Source organism: Heterodontus francisci, chromosome 2, assembly GCF_036365525.1.
Source record: "Heterodontus francisci isolate sHetFra1 chromosome 2, sHetFra1.hap1, whole genome shotgun sequence".
In the NCBI taxonomy this organism is placed as follows: Eukaryota; Metazoa; Chordata; class Chondrichthyes; order Heterodontiformes; family Heterodontidae; genus Heterodontus; species Heterodontus francisci.
Window position 1 is genome coordinate 180,430,187 of NC_090372.1, and position 19,906 is coordinate 180,450,092.

Below are 19,906 nucleotides of genomic sequence, written 5' to 3' on the forward strand. Positions count from 1 at the left end.
TGACGGGGAGGGCTCTTCTCACCACCAGCCAAGCTACATCTTGGTGCTTGTTTGAAAGTTCTGGTGATGAGGCATTCCGCCAAATGACTTTGGCAGTCTGCTTGGGAAACCATCCGACAGGGTCCACCGTCTCTTTTTCCCGTAAGGCCTTGAGGACATTCCATGCAGACCACTGCCTGATGGATCGGTGGTCAAAGGTGTTTTCCCGCAGAAACTGCTCCACGAAGGATAGGTGGTACGGCACGGTCCAACTGGATGGAGCGTTCTACGGCAATGTGACCAGGCCCGTCCTTCGCAACACCGGGGACAGATAGAACCTCAGCACGTAGTGACACTTGGAGTTTGCGTACTGGAGGTCTACACACAGCTTGATGCAGACGCACACAAAGGTGGTCATCAGGATGAGGGCCACGTTGGGTACATTTTTCCCGCCCTTATCCAGAGGTTTGAACATCGTGTCCCTCCAGACCCGGTCCATTTTGGATCCCCAGATGAAGCGGAAAATGGCTCGGGTGACCGCCACAGCGCAGGAGTGGGGTATGGGCCAGACCTGTGCCACGTACAGCAACAACGTGAGCGCCTCGCACCTGATGACCAGGTTCTTACCCACAATGGAGAGAGATCACTGCTCCCACATTCTCAGCTTGTGTTGTACCTTGGCTATTCGCTCCTCCCAGATTTTGGTGCACGCCCCAGCCCTTCCGAACCATATCCCCAGCACCTTCAGGCCGTCTGACCTGACGGTGAAGGGGACAAAGGATCGGTCAGCCCAGTTCCCAAAGAATATGGCCTCGCTCTCGCGGGGTTAACTTTGGCTCCCGAGGCCAGTTCGAACTGGTTGCAGATGCTCATCAGTCTGCGCACGGACAGCAGATCCGAGCAGAAGATGGCGACGCCATCCATGTACTGGGAGGTTTTAACCTGAGTGCCTCCACTACCTGGGATTGTCACCCCTCCTATGCTCGCATGCTTCCTAATAGACTCAGCAAAGGGTTCAATACAGCAAACAAACAAGACCGGGGAGAGAGGACAGCCCTGTCTGACTCCAGATTGGATCGGGAAACTTTGCGATTCCCACCCATTGATTGAGACTGCGCTACTGATGTTTCTGTAGAGCAGTTTGATCCAATTGCAGATTCCCTCCCCAAACCCCATTTTGGAAAGCACGTCCATCATGTAGGTGTGCGATATCCTGTCAAAAGCCTTCTCCTGGTCCAGGCTGATGAGGCAGGTGTCCACCCTCCTGTCTCGCACATAGGCGATCGTATCCCTGAGTAGCGCGAGACTATCAGAGATCTTCCTGCCGGGTACAGTACAGGTCTGATCAGGGTGAATCACCAACTCCAGAGCAGACTTGACTCAACTGGCTATGACTTTGGACAGAATCTTGTAGTCAACATTAAGCAGTGAGATGGGCCGCCAATTTCTGATTTCTGCCCTCTCCCCCTTCCGCTTGTCGATGAGGGTGATGATGCCTTTCCTCATGGATTCTGACATGTTGCCGGCCAGGAGCACACTCACGTATACTTCCAGCAGGTCCGGGCCGACCCAGTCCGACAGGGCCGAGTACAACTCGACCAGTAAGCCGTCGCTTCCGAGAGTTTTACTCGTCTCGAAGGACTCGACGGCCTTTGTCAGCTCATCCAGAGTTAGCGGCTTGTCCAGTCTCTCCCTCGTGCTGTCATCTAAGACCTCTGTGATAGATGACAGGAAGGACTGGGAGGCTCTGCTGTCTGTGGGCTTCGCTTCATACAGCCCAGCATAAAAGGATTTGCTGATCCTTAATATGTCGGACTGCGAAGACGTTACCGAGCCATCCTCTTCCTTCAGGCTGCTGATAACAGAGCTCTCTCTGTGTACCTTTTGGAAGAAGTAACGCGAGCACATCTCATCCTGTTCGATGGAGCGGACTCCGGACCAGATGATGATCTTGGAGGCCTCCGTGGCAAAGAGCGATGCCTGCTGACACTTCACCTCTTGGAGGTCCTCCTTGACCTCGACCCCCATTGACTGCAGCTGGAGCAGATTTTGCATACTTTTCTGGAGTCGGGACATTTCCCTCTGTCTCTCTCTCGCCCTCTGGACACCTTTGCGGATGAAGAACCTCTTGATCTCCTTGATCGCTTCCCACCAGTGAACTGGAGACTCAAAGAGGGGTTTCACGGTCCTCCAACCATTGTAATCCCTTTTGAGTTCCTCAACGTTATCTGGGGTCAGCAGTGTAGCATTGAGCTTCCACGTCCCTCTGCCAACCCGCTGGTAGTCCTGTAAGTGACAGTCGGCCAGTAAGAGGCAGTGGTCGGAGAAGAACACCGGCTTGACGTCGGTGGATCCGACCATGACAGCACGGGACACAAACAGGAAGTCAATCCTGGAACGGGCAGACCCGTCCGATCTTGACCATGTGTATCTGCGCTGCGCTCCGTCTGCAGGTTTGCTGAAGACGTCATGCAGTTTGGCACCTTTAACTGTTTCTATTAGGAATCTGGACGTAACGTCCAGTTTGCTGTCGTCACTGCCGGATCGTCCAGCTGCACCAATGATGCAGTTGAAGTCACCGCCTAGGATGACCGGCCTGGACGTCGCCAGCCGCAGTGGGAGCTGCTGGAAGACGGTCAGCCGCTCGCTATGTTGTACCGGGGCGTACACGTTGATCAACCGGAGCGTACATCTGCTACGAGGAGGCGACTGCCCACCACCTCCTTAACTTCGGAGATGGTGAAGTTACCTCCCCGCAGCAGAATACCTAGGCCGGAGGAACGGCAATCATTACCCCCTGACCAGATCAATGGCCCGTGGGACCACCATCGCGACCACTGCCTGTAGGTGCTGAGGTGTGGTATTCCACACTCCTGCAGAAACAGTAGGTCAGCTTTGACCTTGGCGAGGTAATCCAAGGTTGAAACACATCGCGTAGTGGATTTAATGCTACGCACATTAATGGAAGCAATTCTTACACCCATTTTTTTTTTAAGTTAGTTGTTGCTTCCCGTACCATTTGTCCTTGCTAGTCCCAGTCCTTCGGGATGTTCCTGCATACCCATAGTGTGCGCAAGCTGTTTCACGTTGGTTGGGCTCAGAAACCCCTCTTGGTTTTTCATGCAGGGTTTATTCCGCTGGGGTTACATCGGGGGGGTCTTGTAGGCAGCAAGGATTGGGTTGTCCCCTGCTGCTTCCCTCTGTTCCTCCTCGAAAACATCACTGCCCCGGCTTCCCGGAGCTGAGGTGCACCAGACGTGTCTTTGCTCGGTGTCCCGGAGCTGGGATGCGCTGGCCGTGTCATTCGTTGTGGCGCTTTGGGGTTGGGGCACGCCGGGCCCATGACAGCTTCCCATGCCCGGGGGCTGGGGGGCTTTATCTTCCAGCTCCTTGGAGTTCTGCCGCCTCTTTTGAAGGGGCCGTCGTTCCAGCATTTCCCCGTCCAGTGAAGAGGAGCTGTTGTAGTCTGTTTCAGAAGGTAGCCGCCTCTTGCCACTGGTTTGGGTGGTGGCCTGTTCCGCTTTTGGAGGTCTTTTCTTTGTGGTTTTCCTCTGGACCACTTGCCACTGACCTGTTTGTCCATCTGCTGCCTCCTCCTCCATTGATTCTGTCTGTGGAGGAGGAATATCCGGGCGCAGGGTAGGTGCTGGGTCGCTGGTTTCAGCTGCCTCCCCTTTCTTCTCCTTCTCAGGTAGAAGTTCCTCACTGCGGGGAAGGTTGCTGATCTCCTTTCGAACACCGGACACCTTCGTCAAACCTTCTCCCGGCCTTTCCCTGGACCTTGCCGCTTGAGCATAACTGAGGCAGCGTTTGGGGCAGGTTTTGTAGAGATGGCCTGCCGCACCGCACAAGTTGCAACACTTAGTCTGCTTACAGTCCTTGGTCTGATGGCCTTCCTCCTTGCAGTTCTTGCAAACAACCATGCTGCAGTTGGCTGCCACGTGACCAGATTTGCCACAGGTGCGGCAAACTCTGGGCTGCCCAGCGTAGACCAAGAAGCCTCGACTTCCCCCGATAGCGAAGCTGGAGGGAGGGTAGATAATGGCTCCACTGGCATCGACCTTCAAGGTGACCTTGACCTGCCGCTTGCTGGTCCAAATCCCAAAGGGGTCCTTGACATCAGTACTGCTGCCGGCCACCTCGATGTACCTGGCAAGAAAGGTGAGTACATCCACCACCGGAACATGGGGGTTGTAGAGGTGAATCGTCACCACCCGGTCCCGTTGTGACGGACGCGTGAAGAGCTGCTCCGCTGTGAGGATCGACAGTGGCGCCCGGTCCCTTTTCTCCGTGAACGCCTTCAGGAACTTGATGCATCCCGCCACGTTCCAGAACGTCACGTCGAAGTATCCACTGCTGGGGAAATCCTGCAGGCAGAAGACGTCCGTAGCTTGAAATCCACAGCAATCGAAGAGGATTTTCTTGATGAAGAAGGTGCGATCGACCGGTGCATCTCCTTCCTTGTCCTTCACGACCGCCCGAATGGTGTTCCGCACTCCCTGGTCTGAAGCTCGAAGATTGGTTATAGCCATTTTACTCAAAGCCTACCCAGGATCAAAAGGCAATGATCATGGTCTCTTCTCAACCAAGTAAGCGCTGATAAGAACAGACACTACACTTGATCTTAGCCAAAAGGCTACGACCCTCCTGTCCTTGTCTCCTGCAGCAGTTGGTGCTGTGCTGCCTGGCCTCGTCCTCCTTCCATTCCTCCTGCAGACCAAGGGGGACCCTAGCAAGATGCCCATGACCAAGTACTCCCTTTCTCCTGCTGACTCCTATAAAGTTTCCAATAAGGTAGAGTAGCACAGTACTTAGTCTCATTGGGTGAAGTCCTCAGATCTTCCAGAATAAGTGTTGATCGAGTGTTGGTGAAGACTTGACAAAGTGTCCCAGAAAGACTCAAGACTCCTGATGTGTTTGGAAAGTCCTTTTCAAACATCTAAGAGCAAGTGAACAGTGAAAGGTGATATATCTTTAAAGTTGCACTCAAAATTCTTTTGCAGCCATTAGTTTACTCCCAATCAGCTGATCGCTGTTAAGAGAGGATGTTAAGTCAAGTGTCATGCAGCCTCCCTAACTAAGTGCTAGCAGGCAATTTAAGTTTTCAGCCCTTTCAGGATCGTCTGGGCAGCCATTTCTAATGCAAGCCTCAACTCCTTTATCAAGACGGCATCTTGCATTAAACAAGGGCTAGACTAGCCTACAGCATAAACCGCATCTTAGCTCTTTTTTGCACCTAAAGCATCCTGGGAAAATAGCCCTTGAGGTCTCTGTTTATTTGGTTAATCTTAGCCGGAGCAGTGATAGTGCTGATAGTTGGCCTGACTGCCACTGAACTGTAGAAAACTGACTTCTCGTCACTATCCATTGAACCCTGGTGTGGATGTACATATGCAGATGTCCAGAGATGACAGGATTGTGCTGGGCTGTGATCTCCCCCAAAGTAGAATGGCTCACTAACGTTCACTGTTGGAACGTGCATTCGGATAATGTTAAATGAAGGACTAGCAGGCGACCAATAGCTGATGTCTTGATGTGTTGAAATGTTCTTTTTCTTCTATATTTCGCATTATGGTGCCAAATCTTCCTGGAAAATAACAGCAACTTCACAACACAAGCTGCTATTTATGCACAAACCATCCAACATGTTCAGGGGAAGATGAAATGCACCCACGAGTTGCGAATCTCCAGAACTTGCGGGTCGATTTACGCCACTCGATCATTTCCCTCGCTCTTGGCCTCCCCTTTATTTTTAAGAACTTGCTGGATTTGCACATTAATTGCCCATTACACTTGCTACACAAATTTAGGGCTCATAATTAAAAGTATAGGTACCCTTTTAACAACGTGCTAACTGTTAATGCAATGCCAGTCAAAATCATAGGCCCAAAAAGGAACAGTTTAAACTGTTGAGTTCCTGCATGTAGTAAATTCTTCTTAAAGGTTTAAAAAAAATTCAGATTTTATATATTTGTATTTTTTCATACTTTTCCTTTGTCTTTATTGTATCTCAATCTTTCTTTACCTTTTATTTTTCTTTCCATACCTGATTCACCTTTCTTTGCCGTCAGTCCTCTGTTTCTTTCTCAAGCCCTGCTGTTTGCCGTGGTCCCAGATATTCCAATCCCTTCGTCATGCTCTTATCAGCTCACTTTTCCAGCAAGTTGCAGTGCAAATTATATTTTGAGTTGAACATTGTAGGAAAAAGTCATACAGCACATAGAATCATAGAATGGTTATAGCGCAGTGTATGTGTCAGCTTTCTGCAAGAGCAACTCAGCTAATCCCACTTCCCCGCCCTCTCCCCTGTAGCCCTGCAATTATTCTCTCTCCAGTTGCTCATCCAATCCCCTTTTGAAAGCCCCGATTTTATCTGCCTTCACCAAACTTTCAGTGCCTTCCAGATCCTAACCACTTGCTGAGTAAGTCAGGTCGCCATTGATTCTTTTGCCAACCACCTGAAATTGGTGTCATCTGGTTCTGGACCCTTCAGCTAATGGGAACAGCTTCTCACTATCTACTCAGTCTGATTTTGAACACTTTCATGAAGTCTCCTCTCAACCTTCTCTTCTAAGGAAAACAACCCCAACCTCTCCAATCTATCCACATAACTGAAGTTCCTCATCCTTGGAACCATTCTCGTTAATCTATTCTGCACCCTCTGAAGCCTTCACATCCTTCCTAACATGTGGTGCTCAGAAATGGACGTGCAGTGAGATGTCTGCTCCAGCAATATTTGGCCCATTATTATCTAAATTGCTATCTCCCAAATATTTTTGTTTGTTCGTGTCAATATAATTGTGAAAGTTTGACAGGCCTCAAATCTCAAGTAAATAGAACCTTTGCTGTTTTGCTTTGAATATTTTATGGATCAGGATTGTTTTTCCACATGAGGGTTGGCCTTACAGCCTTGTTTTCCTTTGTGGGGCTGCATGGTGCTTTGGTAGTCAAGAGGCATGACTAGTTTTCTAGTTTTGAGTTCAGTTTTTTTTTTAAAGAATGTTCCCCACAAAATTACTCAGCGATCAAGTATGCTACAATGCATTTGGCACACAATAATGCTTTGTGTGGGTTTTTTTTAAGACCTGAAAGTAACACAATTAACTTTTATATCTAGCAGGAAGAGGTTATTTGTGTCAGGTGTCCAGGCCACAGAATCCTAAACTTCACACTCTATTTTTGAAAAACACAATGTCCAATCCATTGCTTTGGTTTTCTGTTAATTCTACACAAGATTTATTGAAAAAACAAGATGACTGAAGCCAACTAAATATAGCTTTATAGCATTTTTTTCAAGAACTCTAGTGAAGTTCTATCAGGGTTGTCCAACATACAGCCCGCGGGCCAGGATCTGGCCAGCCAAAGGTTTCCATCCGGCCCATGGATGTAAACAGTACCCAAACCATTCCTCATCCTCCCCAGGGCTTCGTCACCGGAGATGAGAAATTTCCAAGTGTCAGACCGGCTTTTAAAAACTTTGTGCTGACCGTTTCACAGTTGACAGCTGCTGACATCGGGAACAGCCATTTCCCAACTTCAGACAGACTTGGGAGTTTTTAAAAGGCCGCCGAAAACCACCGATTTTGATGCCTTTAAAACCTGATTCAAGTCAATACATCAGAAAAAATGCAATGATAAACTTCAAATATCAATCTGCTGCAGACTTTTGTTTAGATACTACATTCGAGCAGTTCCCCAATGTTTCACCACTGGACAAAGAACGTTTTGAGACTTCACCAGTTACTCTCGTGAGCAGGCCCTGCAGATCCTATGATCCAAAGTGCATCTTTTGCTGCCCAGTATTTATTTAAGCAACAGCATGAACCAAGAATCATAACAAAACAAAGCTCCAAATGCCGACTGTTGTAGCATCACACACCACCAAGTGCAATCTCTCCTTATGAAAGGTGAACTGAAGAGCACTCTTCTTGAAACAAGGGATGACAGTGCACCCACAGATCGGATTATTTTACCTAAAATATATGAATGAACATAATACACCCTCTCACTGTGATATTGGTTTCCGATGCATCTCATTTTATGAAAATTAACATGCAACATTGCTGACTTGCTAGTCATTGGCCCATTTTCAAGCTAAACCCCACTGAAGCTCATCTGTCCAGGCTTTCTGCTACTACTTGTTAGAGCTCAATCACACCTTCTGTTTCAGAGAGTTCTGTGACCCTTGCTTTCCCATCTGTCATTGGGAGTGCAGACAATTAAGTTTGTCAATCACTAAGACTTCCAGCTGGATCAAGCCTAAGAATTTTGGACAAAGATTAGATATCTCATTTTGTTATCCATTCTAGGTTAGCTATTATTATTGAAGGAAAACAATCTTCACTGATAGCCAAGGATGTTATCAATACTGACCATTTCAACTATATGATGTTCTGGGGTCTTCCCATTTGTTTCAAAGCTACACAAACATGCATATAATAAACAGTTTCATTACTGGTGTGTCTTATCTATGATTTACTGTCTGGATACCTAATAAACACTTCCATTTACTATGGGGGCAAATTTTCTCAGGATTTCTCATGCTTTGACCCCATTACTTTGTCTGAAGCCCTGAGGCCATTTGCCTGCCGATTTACCACCTCCCTCTCTTCCGCTACCATATTGTAACCAGCACTCTTTCATCTTTGCTGCCTTGATGTTAGGGTTACTCGCTGAATGTAGCATTACAGAAATATTATAAAATAAACTCTGTTCAGATAATACAGGTGCATATCAAATAGTAATGGAGGCATGCTCAAAAAACTGACTTTCCCAATGTATTCCTTGTTTAATTATTTTCCTTTTCCCTTGTCACCTCCCCCTAACTCTCAAAGTGGACGACTGGGTAGGGTGATACGAATTTCTGGCATCCTTCTGACGTCTAAGACAAATTATTTATGCGTGAGTTAAGACTGAGTTGCAGCAGGATATTTTGGGAAATGGGGCATCGCTACTGCTATGGGTAACCTATCATGCTGGCCATGTAAACCAGATAGAGGAGAGTTATGTAATATCTGGCCTATTCTGCCTGAGAAACTTTATAACTTGCAAGTTGTGAATTTCTAAATAATTGGGTCTTCTGCACTCATGAAATTAAGTATTTCATTTTCTACACTATAATCTTTATCTCCTCTAGTGATGAGTATGTGCTTCTTAAACGTGCTAGTGTCACTTATGTATGGACCTTTTACAAGGATGGCTTTGCTGAAGAGAAGTGGAGAAGAGGACTGGAGGAACAGAATTAACAAGAAGCAGGACAATGCCAAAATGACCAGGGCCGGTCGCTGTACGCTGTTTAAGGAAACCGAGGATTCTTACATTAAAAAGGTAACATATTTTGCAAAATGACTGTTGTGTAAATAGTTTACAACAGAGTAAACAGCAAAATCATCCCTTATTTTTGGCTTGTGACTTTGGAAGTTGAGGTTAGCGTGTCATTAATCATAGAGGCGACAACATAGCATGTTATATGGTCTGCACAGCTGCAGAAAATCAAATGCCAAGGGATATAATAAAAAGGATGGAGAATTTAAGAATTAAAAAGACTTGTGTGTATATATAGAGCACCTGTAACAACCTCAGGGTGTCCCAAAGTGCTTTACAACCAATGAAATACTTTTGAAGTGTAGATACCATTGTATTGTAGGAAATGTGTCAAGCATTGTGTGCATAAAATGTTCCCTCAAACTGCAGTGTAATAATGAAGAGATAAAAATGCTTTTTTATGATATTGAGGGATGAATATTGTCCAGGACACCAGGAATAACTTTGCTAATATTCAAAATAGTTCCATGGGACCCTTGCATCCACCTGAGCGAGCAGATAGGGTCTTGTCTCATCTAGGCGGAACAGTAGCGTAGTGGTAATGTTACTGAACAATTAATCCAGATGTGGGATTAATGCTCCAGAGACATGAGTTCAAATTCCACCATGGCAACTAGAGAAATTTAAATTCAATAAATTAGTATATCTGGAATAAAATAATCATGAAATTATTGGATTGTCATAAAAACCCATCTGGTTCACTAACGTCCTCAGGAGTAGGCCAAGATGGATCATCCACTCTGCACTTCTGGCTAAAGATGGTTACAAATGCTTCAGCCTTGTCTTCTGCACTGATATGCTGAGCTCCCCCATCATTGAGGATGGGGATGTTTGCGGAGCCTCCTCCTCCTGTTAGTTGTTTAATTGTTCACTACTATTCATGCCTGGATGTGGCAGGACTGCAGAGACATCAGGCATACGTAAAAATGAGGTGCCAACCTGGTGAAGCTACAACACATGACTACATACATGCTAAACAGCAGCAGCAACATGCTATAGACAGAGCTAAGCGATTCCACAACCAATGGATCAGACTGAAGCTCTGCGGTCCTGCCAAATCCAGAATAATTAACTGGGGGAAAGCCAACTTGAATGGGGTAAGAATGGAGCTGGGGCCAATAAATTGGAGTCAAAAGCTGGCTGGAAAAACAGTAGCTAAACAATGGGCTACCTTCAAAGAAGAGATCGTTCGGACACAGTCAAGTTATGTTCCATCATAGGGGAAAGGTAGCAAACAAATCCAGAGCTCCCTGGATAATGAAAGAGATAGAGATTAAGATAAAGAAGAAAAAGTGTGCTTATGACAGATGTCATGTAGAAAATACTATTGAGAACCAGGCTGAATATAGAAAGTCCACAGGGGAAGTGAAAAAGCAAAGAGAATCAAAGCGAGAGCATGAAGAGCTAGTATTAAAGGGAATCCCACAGTTTTCTGTAGACATATAAATAGTAAACGGGTGGTAAAAGGAGGAGTGGGGCTAATTAGGGACCAGAAAGGGGATTTACACATGGAGGCAGAGGGCAGAGCTGAGGTATTAAGTGAATACTTTGTATCTGTCTTTACCAAGGAAGAAGATGCAACCCAGGCAATGGTGAAAGAGGAGGTAATTCAGACACTAGAAGGTTTAAAATTGATAAAGAGGACATATCAGATAGGCTGTCTGTACTTAATGTGGATAAAACACCAGGACCAGATGAGATGCATCCAAGGATACTGAGGGAAGTGAGGGTGGAAATTGCAGAGGCACTGGCCATAATTTTTCAGTCTTCCTTAAACTCGGGGGTGGTGCCAGAGGACTGGAGAATTACAAATGTTACAGCCTTGTTCTAAAAAGGGTGTAACGATAAGCCCAGCAACTACAGGCCAATCAGTTTAACTTTGGTGGTGGGAAAATGTCTAGAAAAAATTAATAGTCGCATGGATAAATGTGAGTTAATTAGAGAAAGCCAGAATGGATTTCTTAAGGGAAAATCATGTTTAACTAACTTGCTGGAGTTTTTTGAGGAGGTAACAGAGAGGGTTGATGAGGGCAATGCTGTTGCTGTGGTGTACATGGACTTTCAAAAGGCATTTGATACAGTGCCACACAATGGAGCTGTGAGCAAGGTTATAGTTCATGGAATAAAAGGGACAGTAGCAACATGGATACAGAATTGGCTGAGTGACAGGAAACAAAGAGTATGGTTAATGGATGTTTTTCGGGCTGGAGGAAGGTTTGTAGTGGAGTTCCCCAGGGGTCAGTGTTGGGACCCTTGCTTTTCCTGATATATATTAATGACCTAGACCTTGGTGTACAGGGCACAATTTGATGATACAAAATTTGGAAGCATTGTGAACATTGAGGAGGATAGTGTAGAACTCCAAAAGGACATAGACAAGTTGGTGCAATGGGCAGACAGGTGGCAGATGAAGTTCAATGCAGAGAAATGTGAAGTAATTAATTTTGGTAGGAAGAACATGGAAAGACAATATAAAATAAAAGGTACAATTCTAAAGGGGGTGCAGGAACAGAGGGACCTGGGTGTACATGTGCATAAGTCATTGAAGGTGGCAGGACAGGTTGAGAGAGCAGTCAATAAAACATATAATATCCTGGGCTTTATTAATAGGGGCATAGAGTACAAGAGCAAAGAAGTTATTTTGAACTTATTTAAGACACTAGTTTGGCCTCAGCTGGACTATTGCGTCCAGTTCTGCGCACCGCACTTCAGGAAAAACGTGAGGGCATTGGAGAGAGTACAGAAAAAATTCACGAGAATGGTGCAGGGTGAGGAACTTCAGTTATGAAGATCGATTGGAGAAGTTAGGACTGTTTTCCTTGGAGAAGAGAAGGCTGAGAGGTGATTTGATAGAGGTATTCAAAATCACAAGGGGTCTGGACAGAGTAGATAGAGAGAAACTGTTCCCACTCGTGAAAAGATTGAAAACAAGAGGGCACAGGTTTAAAGTATTTGGTAAGAGAAGCAAAAGTAACATCATGAAAAACTTTTTCACTCAACAAGTGGTTAAGGTCTGGAATGAGCTGCCTGAGAACGTGGTGGAGGCAGGTTCAATTGAAGCATTCAAAAGGGAATTACAGTTCGACGAAAAGGAAGAATGTGCAGGGTTACGGGGAGAGGGTGGGGAAATGGAACTGAGTGAATTGCTCTTTCAGAGAGCCGGTGCAAACACGATGGGCCGAATGGCGGCCTCCTGCACTGTAACAATTCTGTGATATTCAAGGCTGTGTTACAGATTTTTGATTGACAAGGGAATCAAGGGTTCTGGAGAGCAGGCAGAAAAGTGGAGTTAAGGCTACCATCAGATCAGCCATGATCTTATTGAATGGTGGAGCAGGCTTGAGGGGCCGAATGGCCTACCCCTGCTCCTATTTCTTAAATTGTTATGTTCTAAGTGCTGAGTGGATGATTCATCTTGGCCTCCTCCGAAGGACCCCAGCATCACAGATGCCAGTTTTCAGCCAATTCGATTCACTCCACATGATAACAAAAAATGGCTAAAGGCACTAGATGCAGCACAGCCTATGGGCCCTGACCACATCCCGGCTTTAATACTGACTGTAGTACGTGTGCTTCAGTATTAGCCGCATCCTTATCCAAGCTGTTTCAGCACAGCTACAACACTGACATCTACTCAACAGTGTGGAAAATTTGCCCAGGTATGTCCTATCCACAAAAATCCAATCCAGCCAATTACCATTCCATCAGTCTATTCTCAATCATCAGCAGAGTGATGGAAGATGTCATTGTCAGTGCTATCAAGTAGCAGTTACTTGGCAACAAAAACAGAAAATGCTGCAAATATTCAGGTGAGGCAAAATCTGTGGAGAGAACAACAGAATTAATATTTCAGGTCTGTGTGGCCTTTCATCATCATCTGCAGGGGAAAGAAAGTGAGTCAAAAGTCAGTACCAATGACAGAGAGAGCAGGTATTGAGATCCTACAGTCAGATTTTCAGGAGCTAGGGAGGAAGTTTAAAAAGTAGGCCTGCGAAGGTTGTAATCGCTGGATTACTTCCAATGCCACATGCTGGCAAGAGCAGAAATAGGAAGATCAAGAGGATCAATGCGTGGCTTGAGGCATGGTGCAGAAGGGATGGCATCAGATTCTTGGGAAATTGGGACCAGTTCTGGAGCAGGAGGCACTTATTCAAAAGAAAGGGGTTGCACCTCAACTGGAGTGGGCCCAATGTCCTCGCGGGTAGGTTCACTCATGTGCTTGGGGAGGGTTTAACCTAAATTGGCCAGGGTTAAACACCAGCATATAGAAATAAAGAGGAATAAGGTGTTTAAGGGAGTGGAAGTATTGGGTAGTAGTACAGTAAGAAAGCAGTACCATATTAGATAGGAGCAGCCTAAGAAGGACTACTGGGAATACAAAGACAGGTTTACAATGCATGTATGTAAACGCACAAAGTGTGGTGAATAAGGTTGGTGAGCTACAAGCACAAATAGCCGTGTGGCAATATGATGTAGTAACAAACATGGAAACATGGCATAAAAATAGTGAGGGCTGGGCACTTAATATTCAAGGAGACATTGTGTTCAGAAAAGATAGAAATGGGATGACAGTACTGATTAGGGACATTGTAGTGTTGGAAAGGGAGGATGTCCTTGAGGGGGCAAGAACAGAATCCATTTGGTTAAAGTTGAGGAGCAAAAAGGGTATGATCACGCAACTGGGGGTACCCTGTATGTTTCCAAATACTGAGAGAGAGATAGAGGAGCAAATCTGCTAGGAAATCATAGATTAAGAACTATAGAGTGGTGATAATAGACTTTAATTACCCAAATATTGATTGGAATAATAAGAGTAAAGGATGAGGTTGGGGAAGAATTTCTGAAATATGTTCAGGAGAACTTCCTTGATCAATATTTTCTCGGTCCAACTAGGGAGGAGGCGTTGCTGGATCTGATGCTGGGAAATGAGGTAGGCCAAGTGGACCAAGTGTCTGTGGAGAACACTTGGGTAAGAGTGATCATCATATCATAATGTTTAGATTAGTAATGTAGAAGAGCAAGGAACAATCTAAAGAAGAACTTCTAAATTGGAAGAGGGCTGAATTCAATGGGATGAAAGGTGAATTTAGCCAGGGAATAATCGGACCAAAGATTGACAGGAAAAACTGTAACGGAACAATGGGTGACCTTTAAGGAGACGATGTTTCAGGTACAGGCTAGTGGTATATTACAACAGGGGTGAAAGGAAGGGAACCAAAGCCAGGTGTCCTTGGATGACCTTGAAGGTAGAGAATATGATGAAACAAAAAAAGAGGGTGTATGATGTATGTCAGCTGAGTTCTTCAAGTGAGAACCAGGCCAAGTACAAGAAGGGAAGTGAAGAGGAAAATACGAGAATGGAATGGCAGTTAACGTAAAAGGGAACCCAAAAGTTTTCTACCGGCATGTAAATAGTAAGCAGGCAATAAGAGATGGGGTGGGGCCTATTCGGGGCAAAAAGGGTGATATATGCTTAGAGGCACAGGGCAAGGCTAGAATCCTTAATGTGTACTTTGTATCAGTGTCTACTAAAGTAGAGGATGCTGACAAAATATCAGTAGAAGCAGAGATGGTAGAGGTAATGGATAGGGTGAAAAGTGATAAGTATCTACTGGAAAGGCTGACTTTGCTTGGAGTGGATAAGTTGCCTGGTCTGGATGGCATACAGCCCGGGTTGCTAAAGCAAGTGGAAGTGGAGATAGCAGAAGTGCTTGCCATAATCTTCCAATCTTCTCTAGATAAGGGGGGAGATACCAGAGGATTGGAGGGTGCAGATGTGACACCCTTATTCAAAATGTGCTGCTGATATTGAACTTGGAGATGTGGCAGTCAGTGAGTATGATATCAACTGCAACAGGATGGGGATAGGTTAGCAGAATGGGCAGGCAAATGGCAGATGGAATTTAATACAGACAAGTGTGAGATGATGCATTTTGGCAGAAGGAATAGGGAGAGGCAATATAGACTTAATGGCACAGTTCTAAAAAGTGTACAGGGACAAAGGGACTAGGGGGTTCATGTACATAGATCTTTGAACGTGGCAGGACATATTGAGAGAGTAGTTTGCAAAGCATATGAGATCTTGGGCTTCATAAATAGAGGCATAGAGTACATAAGCAGGGAAGTTTTGCTAAACCTTTATGAAGCTCTGGTTAGGCCCCAGCTAGAGTATTGCATCCATTTCTGGTCACCACACTTCAGGAAGGATGTGAGGGTCCTTGAGAGGGTACAGAGGAGATGTATCAGGATGGTTTCAGGGATGAGGGATTTTAGCTACAAGGTTAGCTTAGAGAAGCTGAGGTTGTTCTCATTAGAACAAAGGAGATTGAGGGGAGATTTGATAGAGGTGTACAAGATTATGACAGGCTTAGATAAGGTAGACAAAGAAAAGCTGTTCCCATTAGCTGATGGTACAAGGACTAGGGGACACTGATTTTAGGTTTTAGGCAAAAAATGAGGGGGGGGGGAATATGAGGAAGAACTTTTTTACATAATAAGTGGTAATGATGTGGAACTCGCTGCCTAGGAGGGTGGTGGAAGTGGAAGCGATGAATGATTTCAGAAGGAAATTGGATGGGCACTTGAGGGAAATAAACTTGCAGAGCTACGGAGATACAGCGGGGGAATGGGACTAATTGGGTTGCTGTACTGAGAGGTGGCATGGACTCAATGGGCCAAATAGCCTCCTTCTGTGCCATAATGACACTGACTCTTTGAGCAGCAGTCTGGGCTGGCTGGCTGACAGGCAAGGGCACTGGATGGAGTGGCAGGGGTGGGAGGTCAAAGACTACCTTCCCGAGAGAGGACAGCAGGTTTGTGCTCCATGGAGTCACTGCAAGTGCCCCAGGCCAGCACCTCAGCAATTCTGGTAATCTGTTGGAGGACAGATTACTGGACTACTGTGGCACTTGTTACGATCCTGTTAGGGACCATTAACTTTTAAAAAGAGAAGGTTGAATTCCCAGTTGTAAGTGAAAGAATTGCACCATAAGATTTCACATTTTAAACAAATTTACTGTACAAGAGTTAAACAAAGCAGGACGCTACTAACTTAACATTGCAATTTGAAATCACTTATACTTTAAACTTAAAATCTTAACAAAACATGAAGATGCATACTTTAAACTCTAAATCTCAACAGAACACCCCTGTTTGACTTTTACTTCCACCCCAAGAGTTCCCCTATACTTTACAGGATTTTGGTTGTTTGTTCACTTTTGGGACCAATCCAAAATGTACTACAGTTCTTGGTGAATTCAGTTCGATTTTCCTTAGTTTCTCAGGTGTTTACTGAGGTATAAGATCTCCTGGGATTCTCCCTCGAGGCAATCCTCCAGCTCTCTTTCAACATCTCCTGAATCTGGATTTCCTGGCTTGAGCATGGGCCTTACTCAAAACAGAAACACCCTGGGTTCCTGATGGCCTCTTTGCTCCTAAGTCTAGCTGCTCCCAAAGCCAGCAGCTTTCCAAAAACCAACTGCCTGTCTGTGTCAGCAAACAGAGATTTAAAAAAATACCTGACCAAAGGTATTTCCCCACATCTGTCTCCATAGCAATGTGACATGTGGGATATCCCAGATAGCAATTTAAACTAATTACCTCCAACTCCAAAACATCTCTTTGATTTCTGATACCCACATGAATAATTGATATTGCTAACAATGACTCTGCAATCCCTCCCAGACTTTCTGGCTTCAACTCCCAACTAAACATTCCAACCTGCTGTTTTATGGCTCTCACCTCTCTAACTCTGTCTCTGTAAGCACTCATGAAGAGATCTTTGAAATGTAAATCTTGGGTGGTCCTGCAACCTTTTGAAATTCTTGCAGCTGTGCATTTAATTGCCCCAAACTAAAAGTGACCTCTAAAATATTAATACAAACCGTGAAATCGATGATCGTAACACACTCTACAAGCCCCTTTCCACACTATCATCCACTGTCATCTACAGACCAATGATAGCAGTAGTCTATGCTTACATGACAGCAGGCAGATTTTGCCTGATGGCAGTCTAAGCTTCTGCTGCAGCACTCAGATGTTGGGTGATTGCTTGTGCTGCAATGGAAGCTGCAACAACAACCATCAGATACTGCATCATGCTTTGGTCCACAAGTGTGCAAATAGAGTTAGCCACCATTTCCATGCTGGAAAGGATGGCTCCAGGCTCTGAGAAAAGTCCTGTGTCAAGCTTGTGCTGCACTCTGCCATGCTCCTTGGCATTGACTGCAGTCTTTCTGGCAAACTTCCCAATGCACCAAGCATTTTGTTGTGCATAGTCATCAGCATTCTTCTGTAGGCTTCCCTATCAAAGTCCTCTTCTGCAAAACCTATGTGCAACCTCACCTTCTGGCGAGCTGGCATCTGGGTTATCCTGCCCTGGCTGTAACCCATTCTTGCCTGATGTCTCACCACATGTAGATCCCACCTCTGATCTATTCTCTGAGATATGCACAGTGTCTGTTTCTAAGCTAGTGGCTGCGAGTGTGAAATCAAGTGACAGTGCTGTGCCCTTATCACTCTCTGCTTAGTGTTCCTCCATTGCCTGACTGCATTGCACCTCTTGGGCATCTGAAAGGAAAAAGCAACTAAGGTAAGTTGTGGTACAAATGGCAGGCGGGGGGGGGAATGTAAGAGTTACATGTTTCCATCATTTGCATCTTTTAAATCTTATGAGATTGTAGGATGAGGGAAGGAGGATTAGCTATGAGGATACAGTCACCTTCAATCGTTTCTGGCCTGCCGCTGTGTCGTGGAGTGTGGTGCAATCTGTTTGGATAATGTGGCTGTCATGGTTGAATAGCTGACAGTGGATGCCTGTAAGATGTGGGTGTGAGGCTTGCAGCAGTGCTAAGTGTGTGAGGATGAGGTAAAGCATATGAATTTAGGTACGAGTCCTTATAGAAATTGTTGGTATGTGAGTGATAGGAGTGTGAGGATTTGAAAAGTGGCTGAGACTAGAGGTGCAGTTAACAGGATATGACATTTGAAGAGGATTTCACTGACCTTGACCACTCTTGTGAGGTCGTTGAACTTCTTGCAGCACTGCATCCAGGTCCTTGGGGCTTGACATTTGACATTGACTTCCACAGCTATCTGTTCCCATTGGTTTTTGACTATCTGTCTGGAGGGCCTCTTCCCCTCCCCCTCCCCCCGCCCTCAGCTGCAGAAACGTCTCCTCTACCAAGGCCCCAAAACCTTGAACCACACTCTACCCCATGTTGTGCCATTCTTATTATTTCCCAGGTCAGATTCTCTTCAACTATGACTCCCAGCATCTGCTCCAGCCACAATGCACCTCCCCTTTGAGAGGTGCAGGCTAGCTTTAAGCAGGGCAGACTAGTTTTAAGAATGGTGTTAAGCACTCATGATATTTTCTTACAGATGCGCCCAACCAATGAGCAGCACAGTTAGTGTTGGCTGGGTGCAGAGATCTTGGATATGGGCAGGCAGCACAAAGTTGTCACGAGTTAATCTCGCATCGAGATCCTGCACCCTTTTTTAGGGGCTGTCCAATTTAGTGCCCATTGCGTCTTAATTTCAACAAGGTTATCTGACAAAAATAAATATTTTATAATGTGCATAACCTTTTCCTGAGCACTAAAGTGTAAAAATCTAGGATTGTTCCATTGTCCAATTGAACATTTAATTTAGATTCTTCCTTTATGCATCTGTAGCCACATTTTTTTGATCTAAGTAATGAGCTTCTGAGAAGTTGTTCAATGTAGTTGAAGTGTAGCTCAGTCAGGAAATAATCTAACCTACCTTGGGAGCTGAGGTGGAGAAATGTACTTCCCTTAAGTTCAATTACAAAGTTGGATAGTGCATTATATTGTATTACTTCCATTAGTGCAAAATGCTCCTACTTCATGGTGACATAATAACTGCAATTGATCAGGCATAACTTTGGCATTTTACCTGAGGTGTGAAACCAGCTGGAGGAGGTAGTCTTTTATACTACATCAGCTTTGCATCTAATGCAGTAATTGGTAGCTTTCCCACAATGGTGTGTTAGTGTATGATGTAAAGGAAAGATGAGAGCAGTAAAATTGAAGGAGAAGAATATAAATTTGAATTGTTACAGTTCAGATCAACTAAGAAGTCACATCTATAGTTTTAACTGAGTGCACAGCAATATTTTGTGTTCCTTTTGCAGGATTATGTAACAGCGGAGAAACTAGTTTGAGAAAAAAATTAACTACTGGACATGATTTGTATTTGTAATTATTTTGGGATATTTAATTGCTGATTTAGGGTAAAATTGCCTTTTTAATGTTACGGGTGAGTTCTTAGTCCCCAGGTGGGAGTTTACAAGTTTCACCTCTCAATGGTACAGGTGGGAGGGGAAGAAAGGTGAACAGATGTGATGGGCCTCCAGGAGAAGATATCAGGGTACGTAAATGAAGTGTTTCTATACATTTGGTGACTGATCACCTGCACACTTTTTTTTTCCCCATGATGGGTCCCGTGAACAAGCCAAGAGAGAGATGTGATATGAATTTAATATTAGGAAAAACTACATATGCAGCATTAATAAAGTTGTAAGTAAATCTAGTTCACTTTGTCTGGCTGGAGGAAGGGAAGAGAGAGATGAGGTATGAGAGAA

General features: G+C 45.1%; 1 protein-coding gene across 4 annotated transcripts in view; it reads left to right on the forward strand.

The window, feature by feature from the left end:
* Positions 1-19,906, forward strand: part of svila (supervillin a) — a 390,378-nt gene that overhangs the window by 268,742 nt on the left and 101,730 nt on the right. For all 4 annotated transcript variants that reach the window (XM_068014363.1, XM_068014338.1, XM_068014349.1 and 1 more), the window contains one exon: positions 9,174-9,306. In XM_068014363.1, coding sequence (XP_067870464.1) covers positions 9,174-9,306 — 133 coding nt within the window. The remainder of the gene's footprint in view (positions 1-9,173; positions 9,307-19,906) is intronic.